The 17074-nt window shown below is 31.5% G+C and overlaps 1 protein-coding gene across 4 annotated transcripts in view; it reads right to left on the bottom strand.

The window, feature by feature from the left end:
• Positions 1-14029: 14029 nt before the first annotated feature.
• Positions 14030-17074, bottom strand: part of LOC117173409 — a 6021-nt gene continuing 2976 nt past the window's right edge. For all 4 annotated transcript variants that reach the window (XM_033361978.1, XM_033361963.1, XM_033361972.1 and 1 more), the window contains exons 2-3: positions 14833-14914; positions 14030-14554 (exon numbers count right to left, since the gene is read on the bottom strand). In XM_033361978.1, coding sequence (XP_033217869.1) covers positions 14061-14554; positions 14833-14884 — 546 coding nt within the window. In that variant the 5' untranslated portion in view covers positions 14885-14914 and the 3' untranslated portion in view covers positions 14030-14060. The remainder of the gene's footprint in view (positions 14555-14832; positions 14915-17074) is intronic.

Genomic DNA, 17074 nt, shown 5'->3' with positions numbered 1-17074 from the left:
TCAAAATTGTTTTTGAAATTTCAAGTTTTTACCTTTCTTATTTTCTGTATTTTTAAAATCATTTCAGCATTATGTAATTACAACCTGCGATTAACCAGTAATTAAAAAATGTTTAAATCAGTTTTTCTATGATAGAAGTTTTTTTTAACATACAAGAACCCTTGTGGATTATTCAGTTTTTGTTTTGCAACAAAATTGCAGGTTAATTTTTAACTTAGATTTCAAGCAGAAAGTACTAGTTATATTTGAAATTCAGAAATTACAAAAATTAGAATACATTTTTTTTTTTTGAAAAAAGCTCGTTATTTTACAAAAATGTTTTAAAACTGTTTTGACTCTACATTTAATTTTTTTTAAACCCCAAACCGATAAATACGGATCTTGATTCAAAATTATAAACTTCAAAAAGTTAAATGAAATGTTGCATTTTTTATTAAAGTAATATATTTATGTGATAACATCTACCAGAAAGTTCTACGAGTTACAGAACACGAATTTTGAAACTTTGATCCTAAATTCGCGTTCTGTAACTCAAAAACCACCCTCATACTAACTTTATAAAAATCTAATATTTACTAAATTTTTAAAAATTTGAGTGAACTTGATCAATTTCGAATTAAAATCAGTGTTTGGAAACTCAAAAAACAGCCGAGATATATCTTTAATCGGAATCTATCAATTTAATAACATTTTTAGTTTGAGTCAATATTTTGAAAATTGAATTTTGACTAAAAATTCGTGTTCTGTGACTAGGAAATTCCCCTCGTACTGACTTTTTTAAAAACCTGCAAATTGAATAAAATGTTATACTTTTGTAAATATGATCTATCAGGCTAATTCGTATTTATTACTCGAAAACCGGAATTTTACCGACTTTTGTTGAAATATAGCAATTAAAAACAATTGCAAACATTTTAAATTACTTTTAAATTTCGTTATTCTACTAGTAAAAAATTCCCTTACTAAATTTTATGGAAATTGGTCAATTTAATAAAAATTTTAAATAGTCACTTTTTTGAATTTTTTAATTTCGACTTAAAATTTGTGTCTTGTGACTGGAAACCCCTTTAGTATAGAAACCCTCAATCGTACTGCCTTTCCTGGAAATCTACCAATTCAACACAAGTTACAAAATTCGAGTCAACGCTTTCAATTTTGGAAATATGATTTCTTATTTATATTTTTCAACTCGAAACCCGCCTTTTATAAACAGGTTTTGTTAAATCTCCTTTTTTCGTAACTTTGGTCGTTTTTCAACAAATTAAATGTTTTTTTTTTAATTTTCAATGTTATTTTTCACAAATAAAACAAAAAGAACGCGTCCTATCAAGAAGTCGTTTGTTATCAAATTGTAGATCTTTTTTGGGACCACAATTTTTGTTAGTTCATCCTTTTTTGTATCCTACATAGATGGACCACAAAATGGATTTTTTGATGTTTCATTATTTTTGGTGCAATCGAAATTTGAATTAACGATTTTTCAAGAATATCCAAAAATTTGTTATGATAATCTTGTAGGGCTTTCAAAAAACAATGTTTTTCTTCTCTTGACTTTTTCCATATCGTGCGTTATTTGGCTTAAAATTTTGATTTTTGATTGATTTCAAAAATTTTGAAAATTTTGTGACTGAAAATTTTTGTTCAAACAAAAAAAAATCATTAGGATAAATTGTTTGACTTTTTTAATACTATAAATATCCGTACATAGAATTTTCAAATTCAGAAAAAAAGTGTTCTCAATAATTTTCAATATGCGCTAACTTTTTAAATTTTTATTAAAAATGGCTGGTTAACGAACTTGTCCTTTCTTTCAGGACCTTAAAAGAGTCTGTCAAAGATCGATTTCATCTGTTTTTTCTTGAATTTTGTATAGTTTAGCCGCAAAATCGAATTTTTTATTTTTCATTATTTTTTTGCAGGGTTAAAATTTGAATTTTCAAGAAAATTCAAAAACTTGTTATGTCAATCTTGTAGGGTGTTAAGAAAACAACGTTTTTTTTTCAGATTTTTTTTTATATCGTGCGTTGATTGGCTTCAAATTTTTATTCCTGTTTTTTTTTTTAATTTTGTAAATGCTGTAACTTTGGTACTTTGAATTTTATCGAAAGAAGTCATTAGGATAAATTGTTCCCCTTTTTGCATACTATAAGTATCCGTACAACAGAATGTTCAAATCTGAAGAAAAAACTAGTCTACCATTTTGAAAATGTACTAACTTTTTTAATTTTGATAAAAAATGGCTGGCTAATAAATTTTGTTCTGTAATGTAAAAACAGAGAATATATCAAAGGCCGATTTAATTGTTGTATTATTTTGAAAGTTTTTGTGCTAGCAGACTCAAATCTACTACATTCTATAATGAGAATGTAAAAACATTTTATTGCAACTTGTGTAGTTTTCCCATAAATTTAGTTTGTTTATTTTTTATGTTATTTTCTACGATTTAAATAAAAAATGCGCAACAGTTGTGCAATGGTTCTAAGAAAATTTGTAAAAATAATTTAGGTGAAAAATTGTATTAGTTAAAATGTTATTGTAGCTTGTGTCGCTTTTTCAGAAAGTTAATTTTTCTTTATTTTGGATGTATTTTTATAACAAAAGCCTTTTACAATTTTGCAGATATTTTTTGAATGCACAACTTCTTTTCATTTATTTGTTCTGGTACTTTGCATCGTTTTTCAAAAAAGTGAATTTTTTTAATGTCAATGTTATTTTTCACGATTAAAACAAAAAACAAGTTATCTGTTGAAAAATGATTGATAAAAATGTTGTGGTTCTTTTTTCAATTAACAAATTTGGACTTTTCATTTGTTTCGTAGCTTGTGTAGTTTTTCTAAAAATTTAATTTTTCCATTTTTGATGCTTTTTACGAATAAAACAAAAACTACGCGTCCTATAAAAAAGTGAATAGCAACAAATTTGTGGATTTTTTTTTAGTGCACAATTTCTGTCCATTCCTCGTTTGTTTTATTTTGCATAGTTTAAGGGCAACATGTTTTTTTTTTTATTTTTCATTATTTTTTGTGTAATCAAAATCTAAATTTTCGATTCTCCAAAAAAATTAAAAATTTTGTTACTATAATCTTGTAGGGTGTCCAAAATCAACGTTTGTCTTCTTGGTTTTTTTATATCTTGTGTTGTCTCGCGCAAAATGTTCTTTTTCAATTGTTTTTTGGAACTTTGTAAATGCTATAACTCTTGTAAATTGTTTTGTATCGAAAAAATGAAATAAAATGAATTGTTCATCTTTTTCAATACTACGAATAGCCGTACACAGAATTTTCAAATTCAGAAAAAAGTGTTCTAAAAAATTTTGAAAATGGTTGTGAATTAATTTTTCTTTGTGTTTTAGTCGTTTTTCCAAAAATTCAGTTTTTTATATTTTTAATGTTATTTTTCACGACTAAAACAAAAACTACGCATCCCCTCAAAAAATTATTCAGGACAAAATTTGAAGCTCTTATTTTGAAGAGCAACTTTTGTCTATTCATTTTTTTCATAGCTTGTGTCGGTTGTCTAAAAATTAAATTTTTTTATTTTTCATGTGGTTTTTTACAAATAAAATAAAAACTACGCCTCCTATCAAAAAGTGATCAATGCCAGAATTGAGGATCTTTCTTGGGTGCATAATTTTTGTCGAATAATCATTTGTTGTATTTTGCATAGTTTGGTCACAAAATGGAATTTCGTTTTTTTCTTTATTTTTTATGCTGTCAAAGTTTGAATTTTCAATTTTTCAAAAAAATTGAAAAAATATTTATAATAATTTTCTACAAATCTAATACCTTCTCTGATGAGAATGTAAAAAAACCTCGTACTGACTTTCATGGAAATCTACGAGTTCATTGAAATTTTAAGAATCTAAATCAACTTTTTGAATTTTGCATATATCATCCTAAATTCGTACTTTTTACTGACTTTCATTAAAATCTCTCAATTAGAAAGTATTTCCAAAATTTTGGTTCCTTTTTTGAATTTTTATATATTGAGCGTAAATTCTATTAAAAGATTCAAGAAACTCCCTCGTAGGAATTTTCGTTTTGTACACAACAACAAAGAATACTTTCAGAGAAACCATCGCTTTTTAAGTGCATGTGACGAGAGGGGCACGTGACCAAACCTGGTTCTTAATTTTTCTTTTCCAACTTACGTCTAAACGAAATAAGGTATCGCTCTGAAAGTTTGGGAAATAAAAGAGAAGGTAATAAAGTCCATGTCTCTGCTTTGTTCCGGTGAAAATTACTTTTAAAAAATTTTGAAGAAAATACAAGTGGAGATGCGGTATCGTATTAAAAAACGCTAAAGCTAAGGCATTTAGGAAGTCCTAAATAATTAGAATTGGGAAAAGTTTTTTTTTTCATCACTATTTTGGAACAATACCGACCGTGTTGTAAAACCCTGCAAGCAATTTTCAAAGTTGTCAAGGGACTAGTTATGAGGTTTATATTAATGAAATTGGGGCAAAACAACCAAAATCGCTCACGAACGTTATTCACAAATAATAAAAAACTAATGTTTGGACTTTAAATGCAAATAAACAAATTTGGTCTGACATACGTTTCAGCTGTCTCAAAGCAGCACTATCGCAGCGAGTAGACAACTTTGAACTTCTACGGGTCTGTGGGTAATACAGATTGCTTGATTACCGACAGAGAAAGTTAGAAGCCAAAGTTCTGTTGTAAAACCTAAATGCGTCCGTCGATAATAATTATATTAATAAATAAACTTTTTTCTTCACCCAACTCTTTGCAAGGCTACACAAGATTCTTTAATATTTATTAACATTTTCCGAACAAAATTTGCTCGTTACTTGAACTTTTATTTTTCAATATGGGTGAAAAATATTGATCTAAGGGCTGACTTGGTCAGCTGTTATGTCTGCTTGTCTGATTTGAAATAAATTCGGCGAAATGATAATATTGTATTAGATCACACTTACGTGAAAAATTAAGATAAAGCATGCAGTTGAAGAGTAGAATAACAATCTTCATTCTCTGTTTAGTGACAGTGATGTAGAACTGAAGAATAATATCTGTAAATTGACATGAACGCTGACGGGTAAACTTTGCCAATATATTCACTAATATACTGTCATCTAATCACACAGCTTTATCTGTTATTTATAACATCGTGAAAAGTTAATGACTGCTTACTCAAGATCTTTTTTATTCAAGGCTAATTTAACGTTGCATGCACAGCTAGATAATTAGCGACAATTTTAGATATTGGAAGTTTTCATATCAGCACAAGAAATATCCTGCAAGGAACCCGTACAGAATCTTTCCCATTTAGCCCTATTTGAAATTGGGTTCTGATGGGGCCCCTTTTAGAATATCTAGCCAAGAAAAAACTGGTTAGGGCCCATATTAGAATATCTAGTCTAGAAAAAACTGGTTGGGGTCCCTATCAGAATATCTAGTCTAGACAAAACTGATGGGTGCCCTGTCAGGATCTAGTGAAGAATTCCATGCTTCGTATAGGTATGGAAAATCTATCTGTATGCAATGGGGCCCCGACAAGAGTACTCCTAAAATCTTATATTGCCTAAAATATAATTTTAAGGGTTTTGAAGGTTTCAGTATGTAAAAATGATGTTTATATGAGTATCTAAACCATGGGAAAAAACGAAATATTATACGAAGAAAAATTTCAGTCAATTAAATTTATTTACTTAAAAATTATTTTATTGATATTCATGTTAGCAGTTTGTATATTTTACATTTAAATAATTTCGAATAATAATACATATTTAATTAGAAAAATAGCGTTAAAATTTGGTGTTTTAACTTTTTTAAACTGTAGCTTATAAGGATGGCTTCTTCATAAAGTTTTAACTTGTCGGTTTAGCGCCGTAGTTAAGACTCCCGACTATTAGGCGATAGGTTTAGGTATAGATATGTAGGTTCGATACCCCGTAGCGTTAGAAATTTTATTTGCAATAATGTTTAAAAATTTAATATATGTATTCACTCTAAACAGGACCATTAATATTTGAAGTAAAAATATTCGCAATTAATTATCATTTATTTTTTAAATACCTTTTTTGTCATATCGTTAGAATATAGCAGTAGTGGGCGTTAAAATTAACCAAAATGTTTAAATGAAAGTACGATTTTTTAAATTATAAATGATATTCTGATCGTATACAGTCGTATGCTAATGAATGGATTAAAGTACTGTCTGCCAGTAGCGTGACAGTACTTTGTAGGAATCCCGCAAGGGCCCTTCTCTTTAAATGAATTGTAAGCGGGATCAACCCACTAGAACCCTACTAGAAAATCTAGTAGGGCCCCCGGAGCCTCAGCGTTACGTTCTATATGGGCTTCGACTAGTTTTCCCCACTAGAGCCCTTTTAGAGGAAGGGAAAGCTAGCCAAAGCCATACTAGAGCCCTTTCGAAGCCCTTTCGAAGCCATTCCTATTTATGACTGATATTTGACACGCTGAGAGCAAAAGCGAATTAAAAAAAATTTACCCATGTGCACTATTTGTATAAAAAAAAACTAATATGTTTCTCATAACAAACACAGTCCAAACATATTTCAAAATATTTTAGGATTGTATTTTTATGCGGATAATACTTACTTGTGGCGTTTAAAGCTCAAAACTCACTATTACTGGGACCGTTTCGATTACAGAGACATCTATCGTAAGTTTCCACTTGATGAAATTAATTTTCAAACCGAAGAAAAACACGAATGTTCAACCAAAGACATGAATTTTTAAACAAAATAGTTCAATTTTCAAACAAAGAAGTTAATATTAATAATATTAATAAATAATTATTTACCAAAAAAGATCAATTTTTAACTGAAAAAGATCAATTTTCAAGCAAAAATGTTGTTTTTAACAACATTAAACAACAAAAGGAAACGAATTTTTAACCAAAATAGATGCATTTTCAAACATGATGAATAATTTAATTCCAAAACAGAAACATCTTTTACGGAAAACGGCAAATTTGCACGCAAAAAACAACAACAAATTTTTAACTAAATACAGTGAAACTCTTCTATATCACCGATTTTGGGGCTGATGGTGGGTGGGAACTAACTCATTATAGCCCGTTCAGCTTTTGTTTGTTCACGCCTGAGTGCTCGCCTGATAGACAACCACAGACCCCGCGTAACCCCGCATAGTCTCACTATAGTTCAATCTTCAACGAAAAAAAATACATTTTGAACCAGAAAAGATCAATTTTCAGCAAAAAATTATACAATTAAATTCTCAGTTAACATTTTTTTTAAATCCAAAAACAATCAAATTTTCAACAAAGCAGTTGAATTATGAATAAAAAATTGATTCTTAATAACAATAGATGAATATTCAAACAATAAGAATAATTTTTTAACAAAAAAGATGAATTTTCAAATAAGTTGGTAAATTGTAAAAACAAAAAATTGTCTGCAACGTTGTTAAATTTTCAACTCAAAAATGAATATTTGAAAAAAAAAGTTCGAAGTAATTTAATGGAACAGTTGAATTTTCTGCAAAACCGTTGAATTTCCATCACGAATATATGAATTTCTAACAAGAAGGTTCCTTTTAAACTAAATAAAAATTTTTGAACAGAAAAAAAAATAATCCTGAATCAAAAATATATATTACTAGAAGTTTCAAACCAAAAAGGATTGTATTCAATAAAAATGAGTTGGAATTTCTTATTTCTATCTATTAATAATTCAATTCGCAATTTAAGCAAAAACAGGAATAACTGTCCAAGAAAAAACAATTTCAGTTAGAAAAAAAATTATATTTTGTAGTTGAAAGTTCGTCTTTTTGGTAGAAACTTTTCCTTCTTGTTTAAAAATTATTTGCGCGTCAATTATGCACGTGGAAATTAAATGCCGATACTTTTTTTGAAGTGAGGACATTTCAATCTGCTCAGACTCATACCTGGTGTTTATTGAATTCAAACATATTTTTAATAAATTTAAACTGATTTCCGATAGTGATAGTGACTTTTCGAAGTGGATAAGAGAGAACATGGTAAAAAGTGGATTAAGTTTTTTCTTTTGTATTGTCAGTGTCAAATTTGATACTTTCAAGGCCTTAAGGATAAAGGCGTCACTCGACGCTTACTTATCAGTTTGTTTGGTTTCGGTTTAATATCGGTTTCTGAATTCACTCCAGTGTTTAAAATCTTACAATTCAGTTGAGTGACGCTGTGTTCTTATCGTTTTCTGCCACAAACCATATATTGTCAATGTGGAATTGTGCATTCTTTGCGTATATCAAATCATGCCGCCTAAACCTCGCTCTCCATAAATATTATAAACTAAATTTTATAATTTTCAGTCTCTTATAAGAGAGACTGGAATATACAAATAGACCGTCTAAGATGGCAAAGTCGATTGTTCGAGCAGATAAAGTCGACTATCTGACATAATCAAGTCGACTGTCCAAAGAGACAAAGTTGACTATCTAAGATGTTCAAATTGACCCACTAGGTTGATCAGTTTGGCCCTCTGTAATAATCAGTTCGGTTCGCGGTGATGAACAGTTCAACTCTATTTGATGATCAATTGCAACGTCCGAGATGATTAGGTTGATGATTAGGTTCTCGCGCTTCACGCTCGATACTATACTTATCTCGTACTTTGCGCTGGATGATGCATTCACCTCCCGCTGTGCGCTCGGTCTTTTTATTTAACCTAAGTTTGTGCGCAATACTTTTAAAATTAAAAGTCAAAACATCGACGAATTTCGTTTGGTGATTGTGAATTCTCTTTTGTTAAAACTTCCTCGGATTTAAAGAACGCATTCTCATCACATATCTCGTGCTTCGCACTCGATTTCGTCATAAATGCGAATTTTTTTACATTATGTTCAACTCTATTATATCGAATGTATATTATTTTTATTTATGTACCTCGGTCTGGGGCTGTTTATTCAGATATTGCAAAATGAACTACATATTTTGTTTTTGATGTTGACTTCAATATTTGCTTCTCATTCTGCATTACATTTTATTCTAAGCCACCCTGAAAAATGTAAATCATTTTAACCATTCATAATATGCATTAGTATTGTGACCAAAGTATTTTCATTTTCTTATTTTTATTAATTAAAAATGCGCATCCTATTAAAATAAAAATTATTATTAAACGTTTCCATAAAACTTGTGTCGTTTTTGCAGAAAGTTTATCTTTTTCTTTTAAACATATTTTTATAACCAGAGCTTCTAACAAAATTGTAGATATTTTTACATTCTCATCATTTATAATTGAGAAAGTATTAGAATTGTCGGAAATTTGACATCACACTTTTTCAACGGATCTCCACGTTTCGAGACCCTCTGAATCCGAAAATCAGGTTTTCACGATGGCGTCTGTCTGTCTGTCCGTCCGGCCGTCCGTCCGTAAACACGATAACTCTCGAAAAAATGAACGAATCGAATTTATCTTTGGCACACTTTTTTTAGGTCCTAAAAGAAAGGACGAGTTCGTGAACCAGCCATTTCTGATGAAAATTTAAAAAGTGAGCGCATTTTGAAAATGTTTGAGACCATTTTTTTCTGAATTTGAAAATTCTATGTACGGATATTTATAGTATTAAAAAGAACAAACAATTTATCCTCGTGGCTTTTATCGATAAAATGAAAATTATCAGAGTTATAGCGTTTTCAAAATTTTTGTAATCAACCGAAAATCAAAATTTGAAGTTCAACAACGCAAGATGTGTAAAAAAGTTAGGAGAAGACAAACATTTCTTTTTGAAAGCCCTACAAGAATATCATAAGCAATTTTTAGATTTTTTTTTTAAATCGAAAATTCAAAATTTGATTACACAAAAAATAATGGAAAATAAAAAATTCCATTTTGTGGACAAACTATGTAGGATATGAAAAAAGATGAATTAACAAAAATGGTTATCCCAAAAAAGATCTACAATTTCGTTTAGAATCACTTCTTGATAGGACGCGTACTTTTTGTTTTATTCGGGAAAAATAACGTTGAAAAAAAATAAAATAAAAAAAAAGTGTGGAAAAACGACGAAAGTTACGAGAAAAAAATCCAACAAAACCTGTTTATAAATGTCTGTCGGAAAACGAGCGCGCAGCGCAAGTGTCCTGATGAGAATGTGTACCTCAAAGCCTACAGAGCTTTGAGAAACATAATCTTTAACTATACTTAATTAAGTACACAATTCAGAATATGAAGACATATATAAATACTGCCACCTGAAAGAGATCTTTTTGATAAAGTTTTTTTCAAGCATTCCAAATGCAAAGAATAAATATCCGAGCGCGAGGTGTAATTATGTTCGAGCGCGAAGCGCGAGGTAACCTATTGTCGAGCGCGAAGCGCGAGATTCAACCGTCGCGCGCCCCAGGCGCGCTCAAACTTGCGAGCGAAGCTAGCCGCGGGCGTAGCGGGCAGATTTTTTTCTGTAACTCTGTTCACGTAAAAACAGCTGTTTAGCCAGTTTTGAGGTGTTTCATTGAGGTTAGGGCTAAACCTAGACCCGCTGGACTAATTCTGAGAGCGGATTTAAATTTAGCGCATCAAATTACATAGGGATACATGTATGTGTCTCATACCCAGATCCGACTACTTTTTTTGTGTGGCTGTGTATTAATCATTTTTAGATAGGGCGAGTAAATTTTTTTCAATCGTAAACAATAAGATTAAAAATAAAAAAATTAAATTTTTGGAAAAACGACACAAAAGACGAAAAAAATTAAGAGACTAAAGTAGTTTTATCAAAAAACATCTACAAGTTTGTTATAAACTCTGGTTATAAAAATATATTAAAAATGAAAAAACAAACTTCTTGCAAAAACGACATAAGTTTCATTAAAATATTTAATAATAATTTTTATATAAATAGGATGCGCATTTTTTAATAATAAAAATAAGACAATGAAAATACTTTTGTCCTCATACTAATGCATATTATGAATGGTTAAAATGATATACATTTTTCAGTGTGGCTAAGAATAAAATGTAGTGCAAAATAAGAAGCAAATATGAATAACTATGAATAACCGCATATAGGATTTTTAAGTCTTGAAAAAAGGGTCTAAAATTTTGAAAATGCGCTCACTTTTTTTAGTTTTATCCAAAATATCTGATTCACGAACTTATTCTTTTTTTCAGGATTTAAAAAAGTGTGGCAAAGCAGAATCTAATCTAGTCAATCTTTCGAAAGTTATCTTGCCTACATGATACAGATTATAGACTAAAGATTAAAGATGAGCAGACACACACCTTCATAAAATTTTTTTTTGCCTCCAAGTGTCTCAAAACGTGGAGATCTGATGAAAACCGATAAAGTGGGAATTTTACATAAACTTGGAAACAGCCTACCAACAGATACAATTTCTTTAATTGTGACATATTCATTCCCTAGAAAAACTAAACAGGCTTAAAATATGAACGAATAAATTGCAAAACTTAAAAAAATTTAGATATCGAGCCGGGAATCATTATAAAAGAAATAATTTCTAAATCTAATAATCAAAGACTCTCAAACCCTAGGCTCCTAAACCATAGAACATTAAATCATAGATGTATAAATCATAAATCCACAAACTTCAGACTCACAAACCTTGCACACCTATACAGTACACTTTTAAACCTTGGAAAGTTAAACTCCAGACCATCAAACCTAAGATTTTCAAACCCCAGTTTCTCAAACGCTACATCTTGAAGCTGTAGAAGCAGAAATTCTGAAATCTAAATCCCAGATTTGAAAACTCTTCATATCGAAATTTTAGGTACATAAACCTTACCATGATTACACCAAACTCAAAAACATAAAATGCAAGACACTTGGACTTGTTTGTGGATCTGTTTGTGGATCCAGGGTTTAGAACCAAGGGTTTCAAAATCTTAAGTTTAATGGTCTGAGATTTGACTTCCAAAGGTTTACAAGTGTACTGTATAGGCTTGTAAGGTTTGTAATGTTAAGGTTTGTAGATAAATGGTTTATGCATCTATGGTTCAATGCTCTATGGTTACATTTTCACAAATGGAAAAGATTCTCACCTAAATATGGTGAGGAAAAACTAGATTATTGGCAAAGAAACTTTCATTTACAGAGCTGCAGAGTGGGTGGTCAAGGCGCTTGACCTGGATCTTAACTCTAGAAGTGAGAAAGCTGTCATTCTTGGGTCGTTTCGTGTCCTCAAGACACACAAGGGAGTTGCCGGCCTGTCTTTGTGATTTCGTCATGCTCTGCGGCTGTGGTTGTTTAACCTATTTTTCAGTTACACAATTTTACACTAGTTTGACTATTTAAAGTTTATTCGTCAAAAATGATAAATTCTTAAATAGAAATAGTTGCTGAAAAAGTTATTTTATGTGTCAAAATTGAAGCTTTCTGATGCCCGCTGATCTTTGACCAAGTCTTTCTCGCACACGCCTGTATTTTTTCAAGCGCTCCTTTTGCAATTCAATAGAGCTACCAATAGCTCGAAAGTATTTTTGTGTGTTTCTCTTAAACTATGGAAGCAGAAATTCTGAAATCTAAATCCCAGATTTGAAAACGCTTCATATCGAAATTTTAGGTACATAAACCTTAGCATGAATACACAAAACTCAAAAACATAAAATACAAGACACTTTGACTTGTTTGTGGATTTGTTTGTGGATCTATGGTTTAGGAACCTAGGGTTTCAAAATCTTAAGTTTAATGGTCTGACTTTCAAAGGTTTACAAGTGTACTGTATAGGCTTGCAAGGTTTGTGATGTTAAGGTTTGTAGATAAATGGTTTATGCAACTATGGTTTAATGCTCTATGGCTTAGGAGCCCAGGGTTTGAAAGTCTTACGTATGATGGTAAAGGATTCAAGTGCCTAAGGTTCATGTTCATGTTTCAGAGTCCAGGATTTGAGGATCTAGGGTTTGATGGTCTAGGGTTTGACGGGCAATATTTGACTATCAAAGGTTTATGAGCGTATTATTTAAGTGTGCAGGGTTTGCAAGATCGGATTTGTAGATCTATGGTCTACGGTTTGGAAATCTAGCTTTGAAAGGTATAGAATTAATATATGTAGGTATTTACATTTTTTGATTTACGGTTCTGTCTGCATTTTTTAGTTTTTGCAATTTGTTCATTTAGATTTCAACCCTGTTTAATTTTTTTTAAAGAATCAATAAGTCACAGTTATATAAATTGTATATTTAGTGGGCATTCTTTGAAGTATTTAGCCTTTTTTTTAAAATTCGTTTAGAATTGAATCGACGCTAGAATTTTGTTTATTTTGCCCCTCTGTGCGGCAAAGACTGAATGAAAAAGAGTCTTTTTTTGTACGATTCCTTGCAGAAGACAGAGTGTAGGTCAGAGTCTTGTATTGTGAACTCAAAAATTTAAAAGAATTGCATTTGTACTTTTAACCAGCTTAAAGCCAAAAGACCCCTGCCGATAATGCTTAGGAAGTCTGGAGACTCAGAGTACGGGATTTTTATTCAATGTTGGTGTTTCCATATCTAGCAGTGAAAAATCAAGCCTCCACAAGACAATCCTAACCCTTGAATTTAGAGGATTCGAAATTTTCAAGGAAGATCCAAGAAGATCGATCAAAGCCGGCACGTAAGGCTCGTCTTGGCTGACCTTGAAAACGTCGAAGCCTCGCTCAACGGCAACACTAATTAGAAGCCACAAAATTATTCGGCGAAAAAAACCAAACACTTTAAGATTTCTCAAGTGGCAAGCAGTCTAAGCATCTAGGGAGCATGATGTGTGCTGCTTTCATAGAGGCATCCCAAAAGAAAAAATCTCAAGAAGACGCACCGAGAGCCAATTAAGCCGACAAAATCATACAAATAAAGCAGCGGAACCCCTGGGTGATCAGAAAACGGTATCACTCTGAAGTAATGCGAAAACTGTTCCTGAGTTGGATCTCTACTAACATAAAAAAAGAATAGTGCTTTTTAGTGAGTGAATATCCCACACACTAGATAAATGTGGACTCTAACTGCTAAAAGATTTTTTACGCGCCTCGAAAAAAAACACTTTTACAAACGTTTCAAAAGCCTTTATTAAGATCAAATTCGTAAAGGCGAGTTGTCATAAAATGTTTAATTTTGGAATATCTATAGTAGTTCTTAATATTCAGTTTTCTGATTGAAGCCAATTAGGAGTATTCTGCTGCGCAAGATGTTCTAGTTCTCCCGCGTAAACGGTATCGGAAACTGAGCCGAAAACTGGAATTCGTACATAAATGTATGGGGTTGAAGGCAACAAAATTCGTTCAGGTTGAGGTAGAAGATGTGCTTTTAAAACAGCATGCTTAGATTTGACAAAACAGTTGAACCCTTGAATATTAGTATCATTTTTTTGATGGAGAATTAGTTTGAGATTGGCTTTCGCAAACTTGTGACGGTAACCTGGCATGTATAGAAAAACATGTTGTGGTGAAACAACTGAAGATCCTGGTAATGATCCTGATATCATCCAGTTGGGAATACCTTCTGGAGAAGCAAAATAGTATAGAGTTCCAGTAACAACATGATCGCCTGGCATTTGTACAAAAACGGCGCTTCGGTCATCAATAAAATCCTCTTGGGCTGCTTGTAGATTTTCTTTACGGATTCTTAACACTGCACCTAATTTTGTTAAAAAAAATCGAAATTTATGAATTTGGTATAAACTGGATAAAATATCTGTAGATTTTGATTTCCTGACTACAAATTTAAAGCCAAAACCTTCTATCATGTCAGGTCTTTAGTTATATCATTGATTTCACAAATGTTAAAATATAAACTAATAGAACAATTTCCTGTCGTTTAGGCTAGAGCTACCAATAATATATGAAAATGCAACCATATTTTGAGAGAACGTAATATTTCTTATTAATATTAATATTATATTATATCATACTTACATGTAAAATCAAAGTAAACTAAGCAGGTAAGGATCAGAGCGATGATCTTCATTTTTGTAGACAGGCACGTCGACGTATAGAACTGCATACAAATATTTTGAAAATTACATGAATGCTGACCAAAAAATATGTAGAGTATATTCACTTATATATTAACTGGTATCTGATTACACAGATTTATCTATCACTTAAAATGGAGCGCAAAGATGGAGATTGTTTATCTTAAAAATAAGAATTTTTCACATCAGCTATTTTTATTACCCATAAGGTTAGGATGTATTAAAAATTACATTGTGTCTACTATCTTAAGAACATTCAGTACAAATATTTATGTATATTTTGTGTAAAGAAAAAGTAATGGAATCCAACTCAACTGTATTAAGGTATATAATACATTTTTAATTAAGACACTTAAATTTAGATTTGTTTTATTCTATTTACTAATGATTCTAGATATGAAAAATGTAACAAGATTCCACTATTGATCATTTAATATTAATCGTCAGGGAAAATAAAAAAGTGATTAGCCAAATCAGGGAAAAATGATGATGCTTTGAACGTGAAATTCTGGACTCAATACTTTTTTAATATTGATTTTTAAAATAGTCAAAAACCTCGACATAAAAAACTATATTATGTTTACTCGAAATTCGCTTCACTGTTGAAGTTTGGAGATAAATTAGTTTTAAAAATATATCTTTTTGAAGTTCAGTTTAAATTTAATCCTAATAAAGCGCGTATTACGAGTGTCACAATAATTTTTAATAATAATAAATTTTATGTCATATTATTAACTAATTCTCGATTTTAAGGTTTATTCTAAGGTTCAGAGGTCATCAATGTAAAAGGATTGATAAAAATGTTTAAATATCAAACCTTTCTCTTTTTTTTTAAATAGCCTCTCAATTTGTGACTTTTAAAAATAGACAAATCATTCCAGATTCAAGTTTTCGGACTTATATTCCTTGGAAATGATAGCAAGCGATCCTCATTGCAAAAAAAATTTCGGCGCTGTTTTCTAACCCAAACTCCATTTTAATCTCCCGAAAGTATTTTTCGGCAATCCTTAGATCTGAAACCAGTTGCTCTGAATGTTTGGCATAGATATTAAGATAATCCATGTAAAAAAACACCAAGAAGTTGTAGATGCGGTTCAAAATGATCAAACGCGCAAAGCATCCGCAAATGGGTCGGTAAACAGTGCCGATCACCCTGAAGTTTGGGGTGCTGGTAATAATTTAGATAAATACACGACGAAGAACCGGCGAAACGCCCATATTGAGTGAACGAATCAACTTAAGGATGAATTTCTAGACTACTACGTTGCAAGCATTATTCCTGTTTACGGAGACTTAATAGCGTTTATGCACAATCAGTGGAGGGCTTCCTCAATCGCTGTATAAGTAAGCTGCAGACAAAGAGGAGGTAGCAATATTAACCACACTCGCGGAAAGCAGGCACTTCCTGAGAGATGATTGGGATTTTGGGACAAGAAGGATCAATAATATCCAGGTTCCTCCTAAGCCCCAAGACCTGGCTGAAGTCGATACAGAATGCGTTCCGTGTTCAGTGTGTGGTTGATTACCTAACATCTGGTGGACCGTTCATGCGAAAGGTTTCGAAAGTTTGCCTAACGATTGTGTATCTACAATACCACACTGAAGAATTCAAAGCTGGTGATAATCAAGCAGAATATTTTTGAAAAAAATACGGGTGTCATGTTAGGCAATGAGAATACAGAAGAGGAAAAGATTTGTCAGGGAGAATCAACAGTTTCATGCCCACGCATCGTCTCTTCAGCGATCTACCTGTTTCTGTCAAAAATCCACCCAAGACCAATGAGGCAGAGACTTTTTGAAGAGAACTGTACTAGATGTTAAAAATACTGAAGTTGAAAAAAGATACTGATTTCTTCCAGTCCATGATTGCATATCCCACGCCGTAAAGACAGGCGCGGATTCTAAGTTTCCAATATCTTCATAATCGAATTATATTTGGTATAGCTTACATTTTCACAAATGGAAGAGATTTTCGCCTAAATATTGTGAGGAAAAATTAGATGATTGGCAAAAAAACTTTCATTTACAGAGCTGCGGAGTGGGTAGTCAAGGCGCTGGACCTGGATCTTAACTCTAGAAGTGAGAAAGCTGTTATCCTTGGGTCGTTTCTAGTCCTCAAGACACACAAGGGGGTTGCCGGCCTGTCTTTGTGATTTCATCTTGCCCTGCCGCTGTGGTTGTTT

This window comes from Belonocnema kinseyi, chromosome 1 (assembly GCF_010883055.1).
Source record: "Belonocnema kinseyi isolate 2016_QV_RU_SX_M_011 chromosome 1, B_treatae_v1, whole genome shotgun sequence".
In the NCBI taxonomy this organism is placed as follows: domain Eukaryota; kingdom Metazoa; phylum Arthropoda; class Insecta; order Hymenoptera; family Cynipidae; genus Belonocnema; species Belonocnema kinseyi.
Note: the sequence above shows the minus strand (reverse complement) of the source record. Positions and strands in the feature narration are given on the sequence as shown.